The sequence below is a fragment of the Rhinoderma darwinii genome, chromosome 1 (assembly GCF_050947455.1).
Source record: "Rhinoderma darwinii isolate aRhiDar2 chromosome 1, aRhiDar2.hap1, whole genome shotgun sequence".
Taxonomy (NCBI): Eukaryota; Metazoa; Chordata; class Amphibia; order Anura; family Rhinodermatidae; genus Rhinoderma; species Rhinoderma darwinii.
Window position 1 is genome coordinate 403,430,805 of NC_134687.1, and position 20,059 is coordinate 403,450,863.

General features: G+C 41.5%; 1 protein-coding gene across 4 annotated transcripts in view; it reads left to right on the forward strand.

Moving 5' to 3' along the window:
* The window catches only part of RABGGTA (Rab geranylgeranyltransferase subunit alpha), a 114,320-nt gene that overhangs the window by 11,106 nt on the left and 83,155 nt on the right, over positions 1-20,059 (forward strand). The window contains exons 2-8 of one of the 4 annotated variants that reach the window (XM_075828861.1): positions 3,337-3,458; positions 5,454-5,484; positions 9,648-9,740; positions 14,645-14,755; positions 18,943-19,067; positions 19,513-19,700; positions 19,798-19,995. In XM_075828861.1, coding sequence (XP_075684976.1) covers positions 9,699-9,740; positions 14,645-14,755; positions 18,943-19,067; positions 19,513-19,700; positions 19,798-19,995 — 664 coding nt within the window. In that variant the 5' untranslated portion in view covers positions 3,337-3,458; positions 5,454-5,484; positions 9,648-9,698. Of the gene's footprint in view, positions 1-3,336; positions 3,459-5,453; positions 5,485-9,647; positions 9,741-14,644; positions 14,756-18,942; positions 19,068-19,512; positions 19,701-19,797; positions 19,996-20,059 lie in introns of those variants that run through there. The other 3 variants (XM_075828862.1, XM_075828863.1, XM_075828864.1) reach the window with 3 other exon arrangements.

Here is a 20,059-nt window from a genome sequence, read left to right on the forward strand (position 1 = left end):
CTGACTGGAATATCCGAACACAGGGAACAGGCTGGAATATCTGAACGCAGGGGGTCATAATCTGCACAACTGACCGGAATATCCGAACATAGGGAACAGGCTGGAATATCTGAACGCAGGGGGTCATAATCTGCACAATTGACTGGAATATCCGAACACAGGGAACAGGCTGGAATATCTGAACGCAGGGGGACATAATCTCCACAACTGACTGGAATATCCGAACATAGGGAACAGACTGGAATATCTGAACGCAGGGGGACATAATCTGCACAACTGACTGGAATATCCGAACACAGGGAACAGGCTGGAATATCTGAACGCAGGGGCACATAATCTGCACAACTGACTGGAATATCCGAACATAGGGAACAGGCTGGAATATCTGAACGCAGGGGGACATAATCTGCACAATTGACTGGAATATCCGAACACAGGGAACAGACTGGAATATCTGAACGCAGGGGGACATAATCTGCACAACTGACTGGAATATCCGAACACAGGGAACAGGCTTGAATATCTGAACGCAGGGGGACATAATCTGCACAACTGACTGGAATATCCGAACACAGGGAACAGGCTTGAATATCTGAACGCAGGGGGACATAATCTGCACAACTGACTGGAATATCCGAACACAGGGAACAGGCTGGAATATCTGAACGCAGGGGGACATAATCTGCACAACTGACTGGAATATCCGAACACAGGGAACAGGCTGGAATATCTGAACGCAGGGGCACATAATCTGCACAACTGACTGGAATATCCGAACATAGGGAACAGGCTGGAATATCTGAACGCAGGGGGACATAATCTGCACAACTGACTGGAATATCCGAACACAGGGAACAGACTGGAATATCTGAACGCAGGGGGACATAATCTGCACAACTGACTGGAATATCCAAACACAGGGAACAGACTGGAATATCTGAACGCAGGGGGACATAATCTGCACAACTGACTGGAATATCCAAACACAGGGAACAGGCTGGAATATCTGAACGCAGGGGGACATAATCTCCACAACTGACAGGAATATCCGAACGCAGGGGGACATAATCTTCACTTGATCCCAGGAGCCCAGCTGTATTCAGCCAGCAAGCAATACCTGTGCCAAGCTTATGAACGCTGTGAACGACCGCTGTGAAAAGTCATATGGGAGGTCATTATGGGTTTAATATACTTACCTTTTGAAACCTATGTACACCTTTTAAAATGTGTTTTTTTTTTTTTTTTTTTCAGTGTGTTTGGTGTAACATTGTAAATACTTTTTATTAAAAATTATTTTTACTTTTTGAGATACAGATGCGTTGTATCCTGTATACAGAGCAGCTGTATCTTGCGTTCTGTCTTGATCCACATGTTAGTGATCACAAAAAATAAAAATTTTTAATAAGTAGTTACAAAGTTGCACCAAACACACTGATACACATTTTTATTAAGAAAAAAATGCAACACATTTTCAAAGACCCATTTCCTCTTCTTACTGTAGTCATCAAACATAGATGTGTTGTCCAATGCCACGTGACCACGGCTGCCAATCTCTGGATGCAGCGTTAACATGTAATCCATAGTAACGTCACCGAAGCAGAAAGCGATTGGCTGCAGCGGTCACGTGGTATTGGACAACATGTTTAGCAATGATGTCAAGAAGCAGCTGGGGTCTTGTGTGAATGGCAAAGGCCGTTAATGTAAAAGGTTATTGCATTTTAGAATATGTATTTTACCATTTGGACACAACTGTCACAATGATCACTATACTTTACCCATCCTCGTGGCACCCTCTCCCCCTGTAACTTCTTCCTCTCCTGGCAGGCTGTCAGCAGAGGGAGAACAGTGCAATAATGAAACCATAAATACATTCCAATAAATATATCTATCCTATCTATCTATCTTCCAAGAAACAGGCAGCACTCCAGAGATGTAGCAAAAATAGAAAAATGTGCTTTATTCCATCAGTCAAAACGTTTCAGCTCTACCATAGAGCCTTTCTCAAGCTAGTGACCACATGTTACAGCAGTGTATATATAGGAAAGCCTCAATCAAGAGGAAAGGGTTTGCATCAAAAAATAATTAACCATACACAGTTAAAACATAGCGTTAACAAAGTGCTATAGAAAAAAACATGTCCTGTCATAATGTATATATCTCCATAAATTACAATCCATAAAACGTACGGACTGTCAGTGCATAACCATGATTGTGCACAATTAGGTATTGCTAGCACCTGTGAATACATTAAGAGAACAAATGGAGACACTCACCATGATATCGGCTGCTAAAGTTCAAAACAACCGCGCTACTCACGGCGTCCCCTGTGCGCTATTGCGCATGCCCAGGAGACCAAATATGTCAGAGGTGAATCGTTCAACTGCGCATGTCCGCACATGCGCCAACGTAGATACTGTGCCGAGGACGCCATATTATATAAGGGCAAACTGAAACCGTCTGTCAGTATCGCTCCAAGCCGATTTCCACAAAAGTGTGCAAGGAAAATGCAGGGAAGATGCGGTGCAAACTGCAATCATGAGATATAGAGTACAGGGACCAGAATTCATTCCGTCCGTCATCCCTCCCTCCCTCCATCTCATATCTAACCACATCTATCTTGATATATAGTATAGTTTTAGGGTCAATGCACACGATGTGTATTACGTGTGGTTTTGCCACGCCTATTTGTGTGCGGCAAAATCCCAACGTAATACAGTACCAGCATAGACCATGAGATTCGGGGAGTAAATTGACCCGCGGTGCATATTTTCAAAACCGCGGCATGTCAATTTATCTTGTAATTCCGCTTGCGAATTCTATCCCTGTAATTCTACAGAAATACGCAGCAGAACCCACAGAATGAAAACGCAGCAATTTACCTTTTAAGTTCGTTTTTTTTTCCTGCAAATTTCTTGCGGTTTTGCTGCATACTTCGCAACAAAATACACAATGTGTGCATGTAGCCTTAGGCTGGGGCTACATGGCGACTTTGGCTGCGACTCAAGTTGCACGGCCAAAGATTACTATGTTCCGTAGCCAACATGGCAGTAATGACCGTGTACGTGGTCACCGTTCTTTTACTTGCGATGTAGGCTACCGGACAAAGAGATTTTTGGTCATGGGACCTGTGTCATGGCCAAAGTCGTCGTGTAGCCCCAGCCTAGAACTGTACTATATATCAATATATATGAGAGAGACAGACATATATGAGATAGATAGATCTAAATTGCGATTTATTAGTTTTTTGTGTTATACAAATAAAGATTATTATTTCTATCTACCTATCTTTATCTATATCTTTCATATCATATATATTAATGTATTTTTCATTTTTAGGCTGGGGCTACACGCGACTTTGGCCGCGACCCTGGTCACATACACAGATCTCTTTGGAAAATTTGCTCCCCAAAAGCCAGTTTGCGGACCATTCATTGTAAGCTCCGCCTTGCGCCCAGCGGGTAAGACATACACACATATTTGGTATCGTTCAAGTCAGGAGAAGTTGCCAAATATGTATTTAGGTGTGTTTACCCAGTGGCATGCACCAGATTTAAAAAACAAACAAAAAAAAACCACCTATAATTACATATGCAATTTTTTTAACATTTAGTTCCCTTTTATCCTTTTTAAGTTTTTTAAAAAGTAAAATATATCTATTTTTTTTTATACACTATGGAAGCCCAACATGTTCTGAGAAAAACAGGACCAAATACATGTAGGTTGGAAGAGTAATAGAATAACAATTTGCTTTTAAATAGGCCCAAGCTAAAACTTGAAAATGGGCCTGGTCAGGAAGGGGGGGGGGGGGGGTGTAAAGCCTCTGGTCAGGAAGTGGTTAAAGAGGCTCTGTCACCACATTGTAAGTTTTTATTTTGAAAACGACCATTTTTGAGCAAGTTATGAGCCATTTTAGATTTATGCTAATTAGTTTCTTAATAGACAACTCAGCGTTTTTTACCAAGTGGGCGTTGAGAAGAGAAGTGTATGACGCTGACCAATCAGCGTCATACACTTCTCTCCATTCATGTCCATTTGTACTCAGCACAGCGTGATCTCGCAAGATCATGCTGTGCTGTCACATACACCCACATTAACTTTACTGAAGTGTCTTGAGAGTGAATAGACATTGCCTCCAGCCAGGACGCGATGTCTATTCACACTCCCGACACTTCGGTAAAGTTTGTGTGGGACTTAATCACAGCACAGCGTGACCTCGCGAGATCACGCTGTGAATGACAGCACAGCGTGATCTTGCTGTGCTGTGTAAGTCCCACAAAAACTTTACCGAAGGGTCGGGAGTGTGAATAGACATTGTGTACTGGCTAGAGGTGATGTCTATTCACTCTCAAAACACTTCAGTAAAGTTAATGTGGGTGTATGTGACAGCACAGCATGATCACGCGGGATCACGACTCTAGCGTTCTTTAGATTGTCCGCTAGAGCCATTGCTCAGAGTAGAGATTGGCAACTTACGACTGCCGTGCCTGGGGAATCCAATGTCGGTTTTTCGGTCATGCAACTTGCATGACCGAGAAAAAAAGGTATGTTTAAAATGCCCTTACCTTCCCCTATATCACCCTGTCAGCTGTTTTAAGGGCTCAAAACCGCCTGCAGGTTTCTTTTAAGTTTTCCATAGACCTAAAAATTATTATTGTTATTCAGTTATTCTACTCCTAGGTTTTACATTTGAAGCAGTTTACAACAGTCTTTATTATATATTACACTTCTGGCTCATGAACCTGACATTTTATAATGATTCTTAAAGAGGCTCTGTCACCAGATTATAAGTGCCCTATCTCCTACATAATGTGATCGGCGCTGTAATGTAGATTACAGCAGTGGTTTTTATTTAGAAAAATTATCAATTTTCACCAAGTTATGACCTATTTTATCGATGTCTATTAAACACTCCCGACGCTTCGGTAACGTTAATGTGTGTCACTTACACGAGATCACGCTTGCTGTCATTTACAGCGTGATCTCGCAAGATCACGCTTGCTGTGCTGTAAGTCCCACACAAACGTTTCCGAAGTGTCGGGAGTCCTGGCTGGAAGCGATGTCTATTTACTCTCAAGACACTTCAGTAATGTGGGTGTATGTGACCGCACACGCTGTGCTGAGTACAAATGGACATGAATGGAGAAAAGTGTATGACGCTGATTGGTCAGCGTCATACACTTCTCTCCACAACACCTTTTTTGGTCAAAAGTAAAAACACGCCCATTTGGGCATTAAGAAAGTCATTAGCATAAAGCTAAAATAGGTCATAACTTTGTCAATGTATCGTTTTTCTAAATAAAAACCACTTATCTACATTACAGCGCCGATCACATTATGAAGGAGATAGGGCACTTATAATGTGGTGACAGAGCCTCTTTAAGCAACAATACTATATACATGAAATCTTTATAAATGATTCTCTTTGATGACTGATCTAGTTTCATTTATTGCAGGTCTGCTTTCCTTAATTCCTGGAACACAATGGTATGTCAAAATTCTCTCAATTTTGATTCTGTGTACGTTGTTTGATGCAGTAAATATCTTAATGTAAATGTTTGTAAAGAGGAACTGGCAAAATAAAGAAGTCTCCCTAGGGTAGGTTCGCACAGAGTTTTTTGCAGGCAGAAAATCTGCCTCAAAATTTAGTTTGGAATTTTGAGGCAGATTTTGCTCCTCATGCACGCCGTTATTTGCTTCGTTTTTCGCCCGCGGCCATTGAGCGCCGCGGGCAAAAAACGCAGCGAAATACGCTTTCTCTGCCTCCCATTGATGTCAATGGGAGGTCAGAGACGTAAACGCCCGAAGATAGGGCATGTCGCTTTTCTTTCCCGTGAGACGGTTTTTCCGCTTGCGGGAAAAAAATGCTTCCGCCTCCCATTGAAATCAATGAAAGGCATTTTCGGCCGTTTTTTTGTCGCGTTTTCCGACGCGGTGTCCGCGTCAAAAAGCGTGTCAAATAACGCTGTGTGAACTTACCCTTATTGCTGATAACAGAGGTAAAAACATTTTCGCCACATTTTTTCTACACAGATTTTTGACCATGATGAACTTACAATCAGCACAAAAAGAGTCATGCAAACCACAATCACTAGATTCAAATATACGTTTTATTGGATACATTTAAAATCGACACAAACAAAAGATATTGAATAATATTGAGCCAGTGCACACTATTGGCTTAATACAAAAGCATCCAATCAATATACAGGGTGGGCCATTTATATGGATACACCTAAATAAAATGGGAATTGTTGGTGATATTAACTTCCTGTTTGTGGCACATTAGTATATGGGAGGGGGGAAACTTTTCAAGCTGGGTGTTGACCATGGCGGCCATTTTGAAGTTGGCCATTTTGTATCCTCTAGTTTTTTCAATGGGAAGAGGGTCATGTGACACATCAAACTTATCGAGAATTTCACAAGAAAAACAATGGTGTGCTTGGTTTTAACGTTACTTTATTCTTTCATGAGTTATTTACAAGTTTCTGACCACTTATAAAATGTGTTCAAAGTGCTGCCCATTGTGTTGGATTGTCAATGCAACCCTCTTCTCCCACTCTTCACACACTGATAGCAACACCGCAGAAGAAATGCTAGCACAGGCTTCCAGTATCCGTAGTTTCAGTTGGTGCACATCTCGTATCTTCACAGCATAGACAATTGCCCCCAAAGATAAAAGTCTAAGGGGGTCAGATCGGGAGACCTAGGGGGCCATTCAACTGGCCCACGACGACCAATCCACTTTCGAGGAAACTGTTCATCTAGGAATGCTTGGACCTGACACCCATAATGTGGTGGTGCACCATCTTGCTGGAAAAACTCAGGGAACGTGCCAGCTTCAGTGCATAAAGAGGGAAACACATCATCATGTAGCAATTTCAGATATCCCGTGGCCTTGAGGTTTCCATTCATGAAGAATGGCCCCACTATCAGTTTTGTGAAACTGGTTCAGTGTTGGATTTGCCCAAATGTGGACGCATGAAAACCGTCACTAATGAAGAAACATCAATGGCTGTCCTAGCTCCATTCAGCAAGAGCCCACAGCGTAGCACTCGCCGCATGTCACTGGAGAGTGGCATCAGTCGAACATCCCTTCGGCGGATATTAGCTACTCACAAATGGCACCCTTACAAACTCCAGCTGCTGCAGCATCTCAATGAGGATGACCCAGATCGGCGCACTGAATTTGCAGAATGGGCAAATCAAAAATTGGAACAGGACCCTCAGTCATCTGAAGGCAATTGTCTATGCTGTGAAGATACGAGATGTGCAGCAACTGAAACTACGGATACTGGAAGCCTGTGCTAGCATTTCTTCTGCAGTGTTGCTATCAGTGTGTGAAGAGTGGGAGAAGAGGGTTGCATTGACAATCCAACACAATGGGCAGCACTTTGAACACATTTTATAAGTGGTCAGAAACTTGTAAATAACTCATGAAAGAATAAAGTAATGTTAAAACCAAGCACACCATTGTTTTTCTTGTGAAATTCTCGATAAGTTTGATGTGTCACATGACCCTCTTCCCATTGAAAAAACTAAAGATGGATACAAAATGGCCGACTTCAAAATGGCCGTCATGGTCAACACCCAGCTTGAAAAGTTTCCCTCCTCCCATATACTAATGTGCCACAAACAGGAAGTTAATATCACCAACCATTCCCATTTTATTTAGGTGTATCCATATAAATGGCCCACCCTGTATATAGCTACCCTATTACAAAAGTTAATTCTGGGTTCCCAGAAGAAACATACATTTCCTACAGGTACTACATCTATCTACTGAATAGCAGTGGAATTGTGCAGTGGGGTATGCAACTAATGATTTCTTTTCATAAGCTTAAAGCGTAACTAAACGTTCGATCAACTTCTTATTTTCTAGCAGCATGTGTAATATAAATATGTATTGTAATATACTTAATTAATGAATTTGGGCTCCTTTTTGTGTTATATGTGTTTTAAATGGTCACTCTGACACTTTTCTACCACATTTTATTTCTTGTATTTCTCCTGTTGCTAGCAGAAATCCGTACACCGTTTGAATGTATTGGTGTACGGATTCTGCTGCCTATGAGTACGGGTGGGTGGTGGCCCCATCCTGACGTCACGAAGGTCTCTCTGCCTCTATGTACTATACAGTTCTCTATAGAGTAACCGATAGCAGCTGAGCGCATAGAAGAGACTGTGCGCACTGGTCTCTGTACCTGGATGATTCTCCCCCTTCCCTCCGGCAAAGAGTCTCAGGACACTGTAATCTGAGCTGCTAATTAGCATCAGATAAGACTAGGACTGCTTCGTCCCGCCCCCCCCCCCCCCCCAAGCACCCTGCCGTCCTGTCTTATCTTCCCTGCACTTGCCAGGGAAAGTGAAAAAGAAAAACTGATTCTTTTCTTCTGGAGTGTGCAGAGAGAGCTATTTCCATCTCTATATATAATGTGTTCTGCTGTGCATCGCTCAGTGCACGCTCACAGTATTGTAGTTATGACCTCAGAGTTTACTGCCCATGAAAGATACAGACAAATCGTAACATCACACACGATAAGGCACGCCCCTAGCAACTGCCAGAATCAGGAAGTGTGAGAAAATAGATGTGGACGGTTTCACAAGAAAAAAAAGCTGCAAAAGAGGTACTTTGAAGGGAAAAAAATTGCTAGGAGTAATGTATTCACGTAGAGGGACATAATAGTAGTTTAAATATAATTATTTTTTTTGCGAAAGTTTAGGCTGCGGTGCTGTCACAGCTAAGTAAGGTAACTAAAATGTGGAAAGAAGGTTCCTTCCTTGGATAATTTGGCTTACCTAAGGTGTGTGTATTCGTAGTGTCGCCTGCCGCCTCGACGCACGTTTCTCTGCAGTCTTCCTCAGAAAGAAGTAACTTTTGTCTTTCCACATTTTAGTTAACTTACTCAGCTGTGACAGCCCAGCAGCCTATGCTGTTTGCAGCGTTACTGTTAAGCTTATGCTAAGATATCATTAGTTGCATACCCCACTGCACAATTCCGCTGCTATTCAGTACAGATAGATGTAGTACCTGTAGGAAATGTATGTTTCTTCTAGCCACCCATAAGTAACTTTTGTGAGATGGTAGCTATGTATATATTGATTGGATGTTACTGTATATATTTAGCCTTATACCTATCCATGCTTTTGTATTAAGCCAATGGTGTGCACTGGCTCAATGTTGTTCTATATCTTCTGTTTATGTAGATTTTAAATGTATCCAATAAAATTTATATTTTAATCTATTCATGAATCTAGTGATTGTGGTTTGCATGACTCTTTTTGGGCCGATTGTAAGTTTATCATATTCATTTGTAGTTTTGAACCACGTTCAAATGCTTTTGGACCTTCTATAAGATTGGTGAGAAATCTATACAATCAGACTGGTCTTACAGATGTTGAATTGGTCTGAGTTTGCCTTTTACACACACAGATGTTTTGTTAGGTTAGAACCAATTCTCATATTCTTCACCTGTTCTGATCTGTCATGGTACCGTTAAACTCCAAAAGGTATTGCAGTTAGACTTGGAGAAAGCTACCCAGTAAATAACCTCTGAGATCCGCATTGCAAACCTTAAAACGACCCTAACTGTAGAGGAGCCCTAACTACAGCGGGACTACCAACCTAATCAGGGTGATTCCACTTTTAGAAACCACCTAGTAACCCTGAGCGATCCTGTTAGAACCTACAGAATATCAGAATGACTACTGGGCAGCTGCTGACTGGCAGAACAAGTAGAAAGGTACCTAAAAAAGTTAAAGGTAAACCAGAAAGTGTGTAATGAATCCAGCAGGACAGGAACAGCAAAAGGGAAATAAGGCATGTAATACATCCAGCAATACAAGTAAAAGGTAAACTAGAAAACCTCTAACAAATACTGCAGCATAATATCCACACTAAACCAAGAAGAACCCTTGTTCAAACAAAGAAACTAAATTGACAAGCCGAGATAATTCCGTTACTGAAGTACATATACCTAGTGAAATGTAATTGCTGGGTCTGAACATCCAGGCCAACTCAGAGAAATCCAAACCCAGCCCAGTCTGCACACAGAAAAATCAATATGCTTGATTTCACTCTGAAATATACAGAGAAGTCCAAACATTGGCACACTAACAGAGTTGCAGCAGCTGTATTAGTGACCTAGGTAGAATAAACAATTTCTGGCACATAAGTTCAGCAGGAGGCACTTGGGCTGCAGCGCTGGTCCTTGTGTCTGCAGCCAGTTAATCTACGTGTGCTCCTAATGGAGCGCACAGGCATTCCCCGCAGCCCGGCATCTCTCAGTACTGGCTGCTACTAGCAGCCTTCGTACTGAGGGAAGACATCGGGTGGGATCACAGCTCCTTAAATGCGGTGGTCAATAGCGACCGCCGCATTTAAGGAGTTACAACATCATCAGCCCCCCCCCCCCCGACGCGATTGCGGGGTGCCGATAGTTGCTATGGCAACCGGAGGCCTAACAAAGGCTTCCAGGTCTGCCATCTACGGAAGGCAATTAGGTCCTACCAGAGGCAGGACCTAATACGCTGCCTGTCAGTATGTATAAAACCCTGCAATACATAAGTATTGGAGGGATCCAATAGTTGGATCTCCAAGTCCCTAGTGGGACAAAAAAATAAAGTTCAAAAAGGTAAAAAAAAAAAAAATGTTGTACAAAAATGTAAAAGTTCCAAGTAATAAATTTAAAAAATCGCCCTTTTTCCCTTATAAAGTCCTTTTTATTATTGGAAAAAAATAAAAATGAACTATGCATAATTGGTATCACCGCGTCCGTAACGGCCTTAACTATAAATATATAATGTTATTTATCCTGCGCGGTGAATGCCGTGAAAAAAACAAATAAATAACGGATCACTATTTTTAGTAACTTCAGCTCCAAAAAAATTTAACAAATAGGGATCAAAAAGTCGCATTTACTCAAAAATGGTACCAATAAAAACGACAGTATTTTCCGCGAAAAACAAGCCCTCACACAGCTGTCTTGATGGAAAAATAAAAAAGTTATGGCTCTTAGAATGTGGGGACACAAAAACGACATTATTTTTTCAAAACCACGATTTTATCGTGCAAACACCATAAAACATAAAAAATCTATATACATATGGTATCGCCGTAATCTCATCGACCCACAGAATAAATTAAATGTCATTTATAGCGCACGGTGAACGCCATAAAAAATAAATAAAATAAACAATAGAAGTTTTCATGGCCTAATTCCACTAAATTCAGCAAAAAAAACCTGTGGGATCAAAATGCTCACTATACCCCTAGAGAAATTCTTTTAGGGCTGTAGTTTCCCACATGGGGTCACTTCTGGGGGGGTTTCCACTGTTTTGGTCCCTCAGGGGCTTTGCAAATGCGACATGACACCCAAAAACCAATCCAGCAAACTTGAGCTCCAAAAGCCAAATGGTTCTCCTTCCCTTCTGAGCCCCGCTGTGGGTCCAAACAGCCGTTTATTACCACATGTGGGGTATTTCCCTAATCAGGAGAAATTTCTTTACAAATTTTGGGGTGTTTTTTCTCCCTTATGCCTTGTAAAAACTGATAATTTCTATGTTTCTTTGGAAAAAAATTTAGATTTTCATGGTCTAATGGACTAAGTTCAGCAAATAACCTTTGGGGTCAAAATGCTCACTATACCCCCCTAGAAATTCTTTGAGGGGTGTAGTTTGCCAAATGGGGTCTTTTTGAGGGGTTTCCACAGTTTTGGCCCCACAAGACCTCTTCAAACCGACATGGTGCTTAAAATATATTCTAATAAAAAGAAGCCCCCAAAATCCACTCCAAAGTCCACTACCACACTAGGGCCACATCTGGGATATTTCCAAAAACTGCAGAATCTGGGCAATAAATATTGCGTTGCGTTTCTCTGGTAAAACCTTCAGTATTGCAGAAGAAAATGGATTAAAATTGATTTTCTAAAAAAAGAAATGAAATTTATCAATTTCACCTCCACTTTGCTTCAATCCCTGTGAAACACCTAAAGGGTTAAACTTTCTAAATGTTGTTTTAAAAACTTTGAGGGGTGCAGTTTTTTTGGTCCACAAAAAAATAGGTTTTTGAAATTTTCTTGGAAATATGAGAAATTGCAGCTAAAGTTATAAGCCTTGTAACATCCTGGAAAAATAAAAGGATGATCAAAAAAACGTTGCAAACAAAGTAGACATAGGGGGGATGTTAACTAGTAACTATTTTGTGTGGTATTCCTATCCGTTTTAAGAGCAGATACATTTAAATTTAGAATAATGCTAATTTTTGCACATTTTCTCAAAATTTTGGTGTTTTTCATAAATACTGAATATATTGATCAAATTTATACGTGACTCTAAAGTACTATATGTCACGAGAAAACAATCTCAGAATCCCTTGGATAGGTAAAAGCATTCTCAAGTTACTACCACATATAGTGGGACATGTCAGATTTGAAAAAATCTGCTGCGTCCACAAGGACAAAACGGGCTCTGTCCTGAAAGGTTTAAATAGGGTGCTGCCTAATATGAGTGGGCGCTGGACCTGAGAGTTGATTGACCTGGCGTCTCGGTACTCCAGCAGGCTGGCCGGATCAATCAGCTGATGGGCTTCCCAGCCTGGAAGCAGGTGAGACTGTGACATGATCGTCTTAAAATAAAACCTTTCTATTCCCTATAATGAAGTTGTCTTTCAGTTCTCGTTTAGATGCTGTTTGCACGCTACAATCATTGTGATTGGCAGACAAATATTTAAGGCCCTTTTATATGGGCCAATTATTGGGCAAGCGAGCGTTCATATGAACGCTCGTTCCCGATCATTGCTCGTTCATCGGCTGATCGTATCGTTTATGCAGCATGAAATATTATCGTTGTCAGCAGCACATCTACCTTTGTAAACAGGGAGACTTGCTGCCGACATGATTGAAATGTATGGGGACGAGTGATTGTAAAAACGTCGCTAGTCCCCATGCATTGCTCCTTGTGAAAGGAGCAAATGAGCGCGGATCAACGAAGTGACAGATTTCAAACAAGTCAACTGCCCATTTACTCACATCAATTAAGACTGATATTGGTCAAATTGGGTAGAAAGAAGTTCTGCTCAGTCCCAGCCAGCAAATCCTCCTGTACGTCGTTGGCAGAGTGATTCCTGCTTTTTCTCACCAACAATGACCACATTAGATGGATGTTCTGAAAAGGAAAGCAAGACACCAGGGGTCTTCTTAACACATTTGTAACAGCAATATCTAGACACAGGAGCGTTTAATTATTATTTTTTTAAATGTTTCTAAGGGCCTGTTCACATCAGCGTTGTCCTTCCGTTGAGGGGTTCCATCTGAGGTTTCCATCGGGTTAACCCCTCAACGGAAAGGCAAACTGAAACCTTAGCTTCCATTTCCCTCACCATTAATCTCAATGGTGACCGGAAACGTTGCTAAAGGTTTCCGTTTGTCACCGTTGTGACCGGGTTCCGTTGTTCTTGACGGAATCAATAGCGCAGTCGACGGAAGGGCAACGCTGATGTTAACACGGCCTTATTGAAAGTTGTTATGCTAAGCATGATCTAACAGAAAAATGTAATATTTAATAGTGAGGCAATCCCTTTAATGAATTTGGTACACTCCTCTTAGCCACGCTTCTTTCTCTTGACACTTTTTAAGACTGTTGTTTGAGAAAAAAGTGGCCAAAACGCATAATTTATTTGGCATGCCGCATGTACTCCATTTTTTTTCTTCACAATTTTCAATAGAATTCTGGTGCTTTTTGCCTAGTGTATCTCTACCATTGTCTCTATTGCACGGAGCACACGACAGAAGAAAAGCGTTTTGGGAATTCTCAGTATGAGGATTTACAGGGTGAAGTGATTTATTACACTTGTACTGGTACTTTTTTATTTTTTGCTGGGGATTATGCAACAGCAGCAAACTGTAACCAGCCAAATGTAGTTGTGCAGGCAAAATCTAATCTTCAGATGGTCCCTTTGGCAAGTAGTTTGTACTGCTGTATAGCACTGCAATGACATTGCTATATACCTTGCGATTAACTTGGAGTTTCCCTCTCCATTAGTCTCTAAGCCCAAAGCAGCAGCATTTTGAATATTTTAAAATGTTTGTTTTTTTCCCATTTTGCTGTGATAGCTTTTTGATCCTAATTGTAAAAATCACTGTCTGCTATGCATGGCATAGTTATTTTTTGCAGGCTGCTCTTCAAATGGAATGTGTCACCACTTTTGCCACCCCCCCCCCTGACCACTAGATAGGGGTTGATGTGACAAGTCTATCCATACCTATGTCACTGATCAATCTGCAATCCACACTAGAGATATTAACTTTTAATCCTCATGCGCCATATGCAAATAAATGTGCTGTCCAGCTTCTCCGCTGCAGACATTCATTAACATATGGGGTTTAAAGTTTAAAAGTTACTTTTTTCTAGTGTGGCTTTCATAATGTTCACAAACATAGGTATGATTAAACTGGTCTCCTCTACCCCTATCTGGTGGTGTTAGCGGGGAAGGTGGGGAAGGGCAAAGTGGTGACAGACTCCCTTTAAATAATTTAGGCTTTTCACATCTGCATTGTGTCATCTTTTTATAGCAGAAACAAAAACACAGTGCCGAACTGGGAACTGTTGCTTGCAGTGTTCATGCCATAACTTACGTTTTTTTATTCAGCACGGTCGGATTAAAGTAAAGACTACTTTGGAGCAACAGGAGGCAAAGCGTAAGGAGAGAGAGAAAAAGTTACAACTGTATGTTAGTGCCACACAGGCTGCATTTAATAAGGTAAATATTTCAATCCTCAAGTGGTGGTTTACTTTTAGCCCAGCATACTTTCCATTTTGCGTTGTATTTAAAGTGGTTTTCTGATAATGTATAAAACTTGACAATTAGTTATATTTGTAGAGGAGATTGACTTGATACCTGTTTTATTATATATGATCTTTGTTTTTATGTTCTGACATTCCCTAGCATTTCCTTTTTAGCTGCTTTTTTTAAAAGGCTCTGTCACCTGTTTATCAATTCCTATCTCCTAACTAATCTAATAGGCGCTATGTTGCTGATAACTGCTGTTCTAGGTGGTCTGCAGCCTGAGAAATGGCTATTTGAAGTGATCCCCTTCCCTTCAGTCTCTCACTGTGTGAAGCAGCTTCATGCTGATAGGACAGCGTCAGAGGCAGTGAGGTGGCTCCACCGCAAGAGAATCACTGGTGTTACCACCCACTTGTGTAATAAAGGCTCATTTGCATATTTAGAAAAAAACTCATAAATTCTAAAATAATAATAATAATAATCTTTATATAGCGCCAACATATTACGCAGGACTATACAATTTAGAGGGGACATGAACAGACAATATCAGACATTATATAGTGACAACGTTAATTTACAATTCAAGCAAGAGTGAGGACCCTGCTCGCAAGAGCTTACAATCTATTCGGAAATAAGGGAGACACAGTGTAACAGTGTTTGTTCTGTACAATGGTCCAGCCATTTTTTATACACATGGGGTGGTACACATAAAGCTGCATGAGCCGGTCACCAGCCAGTATACGTGTATGATGGACATGAAGTGGAGGAGTGTTACGGAATCTTATTCTGATGACTAATCTAAAAGGAGGGCCATGGAAAGGAGTCAGATTAGGGAAGGTTATAGGCCTGTCTAAAAATGTGTTTTCGGGGCACGTTTAAAACTGGATATTGGGAATTAATCTGATTGTCTGGGGTAGCGCACTCCAGAGGACGGGTGCAGCACGAGAAAAATCTTGGAGACGGGAGTGGGAGGTTCGGATTATGGAGGATTTTAATCTAAGGTCGTTGGCAGAACGTAGAGCCCGAGTAGGGTGGTAGACAGAGATGAGGGAGGAGATGTAAGTAGGTGCAGCACTGTGGAGAGCTTTGTGGGTGAGAGTAATAAGTTTGAATTTAATTCTGAAGGGGGATGGGCAACCAGTGCACTGACTGGCACAGGGTAGAGGCGTTGGTGTAGCGGTTGGTCCTAAAGATGAGCCTGGCTGCTGAATTAAGGATAGATTGGAGAGGGGAGAGTTTAGTGAGGCGAAGCCCGACTAGTAATGAGTTACAGTAGTCAAGACGAGAGTGAATCAGAGCAACAATGAGCGTTTTGGCTGTTTCCACAGTAAGAAAAGAGCGGATTCTGGAGATGTTTTTGAGGTGAAAATGACAGAAGCGTGAAAGTGATTGTATGTGAGGAGTAAAGGTAGGATCGGAGTAAAAAATAACCCAGAGACAGCGGGCGTGCTGCCTAGGAGTTATGATCGTGCCACACACAGAGATGGAGACATCAGATGTAGGTAGATTAGTAGATGGTGGGAACACAAGGAGCTCAGTTTTAGAAAGATTTAGTTTTCAGATAGAGTACATGATCGAGACAGCAGACAGACAATCACTGGTGTTTTGTATTACAGCGTGGGTGATGTCATGGGAAGAGACATATAATTGGGTGTCATCAGCGTAGAGATGGTACTGGAAGTCAAATCTGCTGATGGTTTGTAAAATAGGAGCTGTGTAGAGTGAAAAGTCAAGTTGTTTTTTTCAGTAATGTGATTATAATGGCATGTTTAAAAGAGGAGGGAAAGATTCCAGAAGAAAGAGAGAGGTTAAATATTTTAGTCAGGTGACTAGTGACAGCTGGGGAGAGGGACTGGACTAGGTGCGAGGGGATAGGATCACTAGGGCAGGTAGTAGGACGAGAAGAAGAGAGGAGTCTGGAGACTTCTGTTATTGGGTCAAATGCTGAAAATGAAGAACAGGGAGTACGGGAGGGAAGGGGATCGATGTTACTAGGGGACTGGGAGATATCATGCCGGATGTTGTCAATTTTAACTTTAAAATAAGTGGCCAGGTCTTCAGCACTGAGATCTGTGATTGGCGTCTGCACTTTAGGACTAAGGAGGGAGTGAAAAGTATCAAAGAGGCGTTTTGGATTATTAGATAGTGTGGAGATGAGAGAAGTGAAGTAGACTTGTTTGGTGCGGTGAAGGGCAGAGTTGTAAGTTTTGAGCATAAATTTGTAATGGAGGAAGTCTGCAGCAAAATGCGATTTTCTCCACAGTCGTTCGGCACATCTCAAGCACCGCTGAAGAAAGCGGGATTGAGGCGTGTGCCAGGGTTGTCGTCGTCTTTGTCGGGTGGTTCGGAGTGTGGGGGGGCTGCTTCATCCAATGTATTTTTGAGAGTGTTATTGTAAAGTTTGGCAGCCAGATTGGGACAGGGGAGGGAAGAGATAGGGGACAATGCGGACTGTAGACTGTCTATGAATTGCCGAGTGTTGATGGCATGTAGATTTCTGTATGTCTGACAGGTAGGCATGACCTGAGGAGGCAGAGAATATTTGATAGTAAAGGAGAGAAGGTTGTGGTAAGAGAGCGGGAGAGGAGTGTTAATAAAGTCATAAACTGAGCAGAGCCGGAAGAAGACCAGGTCAAGCGAATGTCCGTCTTCATGGGTAAGAGAGTTAGTAAGTTGTGACAGACCTAGTGACGAGGTTAAAGATAGAAACTGGGAGGCAGATGAGGAGATTGTGTTATCAATGGGGATGTTTAAGTCACCCATGATGAGTGGGAGTTTCAGAGGATAGAAATTGTGGAAGCCAGGCAGCAAAATGATCCGGGAATTGGCGGGATGAGCCCGGGAGGCGGTAGACAACTGCCACTCTGAAGGAAAAGGGGTGAAAGATAATGTGCCCCTGTTTCTATGATGTTACGATTTGTATTTCAAATAAAAACCGATTTGAAAGAAAAGGGGTGAAAGAGTCTGAGGGTGTGGACTTCAAAAGAGGGGAATGTGAGCGAGGGTACCGGGGGAATGACCTGAAAAGTGCAGTGTGGGGAGATAAGTATACCTGCTCCTCCACCCTGCCTGTTCTCAGGTCTGGGGGCATGAGAGAACTGGAGACCACCATAAGATAGGACAGCAGGAGAAACAGTGTCAGACAGGTGTATCATCCATGTTTCCATAAGAACCAGAAGGTTGAGAGAGTTAGAAAGGAATAAGCCGGGAATAATGGTGTTTGTTGCACACGGACTGAGAATTCCAGAGCGCACAGTTAAAAGAGACCGGAGAAGACATACAAGGAATGGTAAGGAGATTTGAATGTTTTCTATGTGTGGCAGGTAAGTGGGTTGAGCTTGGCAGAAGAAAAGGGAGGACCAGGGTTGGGAGAGATGTCCACTGCAGATAGTAGCAGGAGAATGGAGAGAGACCGCAGATGGTTCTGGGATTTATGAGAGTGACTTTTCTGTTGAGCAGTGGGATGAGATGGGTTAAGGTGATTCAGGAAAGTGACTAGTGCATGGGAGCTGTACATGAGCGAGGGAAGGAGAGAGGGACTAATGTGGACTGATTTTTCCTGAGGCCTAAATGGGCGGTAGGATTGTAAACCAACAACAGCTACAACGATGAGTGCAGTCGGGGACATGTTTGTTTGTTTGTATTTTGTTTGTAAACAGGTAAAATATTGAATGTAAAAATTAGAATGCATGTAAGTTTGTTTGGTTAGTCAATGCAGCTTACCTGTCACGTACCCTGTCTAACTGCCATGTATAACTGCCAGGACACTTTGACACTTAGACAGAGATGACTTCTGCTCTCGTGCCACCCCTGCAGTGAGATAATAAATAATAATGCTAGTGACAATTGTGTCCCAAATCGTTTATCAGTGTGACAGCGCCTATCAGATTAGCTAGGAGATGGGGTATTACTAAACTAGTGACAGAGCCTCTTTAACACACGGAAGTTTTTTGCTACCTTGGGCCAGGAGATTTTTAATAACATCGAAATCTGTGATTTCTCAACAAATCCTATATTCCACTTTTGTTGTATTTTCCCTGCTCCTGTCAAACATGAGTGTGACAACAACATAATTCAGTGATATATTTGTTTTCCTGCTTTATGATTTATCTTTTTCTTTATACGTCCTTTATCTATCTGTTGTCGTTTGTTTCCTCCAGCGAGAAGCCGGACAATTGGATAAAGAAGCATTGGAATTAACAGCTCAGATATTGACTTTAAACCCAGATTTTGCCTCATTATGGAACTTAAGACGAGAAGTGTTTCTTGCACTTATAACTGACAGGTGATATTTCTATAATAATGTGCATATTACTAGAGAGTGCAATATTATCATGAAAGAATAATTCTGATCTGTACCCTACATGCTAACATTCATCTGGCAGGTTAGCAAGAAGTAAGGGGCAGACAAATGGAGGGGAGTCACACATGAGTGTAGGATCAGCCTACACACAGGGTATTTTTAAAGGTCTGTGACCATGGTGACACATAGGTCTACATAGGAGCTATAGGCACAAAACAGTAGGAAAAGACTATTTGCGAATACCAATAAAACAGAAATGTTGCAAAGTTCTACATACCCTTTAAAAAAAGCTGCATATGAAAAAATGTATAATGCTGACATCTGGTGGTGTTCTATCGTGTTGACAAAGACTATAACTGGTTAATAGTTAAAGCATATAAAAGGTATACTTTTGTTGTTTTTTTTTTTTTTCTTTTTTGTACTTGAGGTCAGATGAAGAGATGCGGTCTCTGTACTTGGCAGAGCTCTCCTTTCTAGAGAGCTGTCTACGTGTCAACCCAAAATCTTATGGCACATGGTATCATCGTTGTTGGATCATGCAGCAAATGCCAGAACCTGACTGGTCAAGGGAGCTGACACTTTGTAATACATTTCTAGAGATTGATGAAAGGAACTGTAAGTAGCTATTGACAAGAGAACAATCTTATATAATTTTGTGGAATTATTTGTAACTATTTATCTCATTAATTGTGCCATTATAATTGTACCACAGTTCACTGCTGGGATTACAGAAGATTTGTAACTAAATCATTTCATGTTCCACACTCGGATGAACTTGAATTTACTAGCAACCTTATCACCAAAAATTTTTCCAACTACTCATCTTGGCATTATCGCAGCAAGCTTCTCCCTCAAATTCATCCAGACCCACAGCGTCTTGGCAGAGCAACTGAAAAAGTTTTGTTATCAGGTGGGAAGATAAAACTTACTTGAGAAGTATCTGAAAATATTAGGAGGTATGTTATGTTACTAGA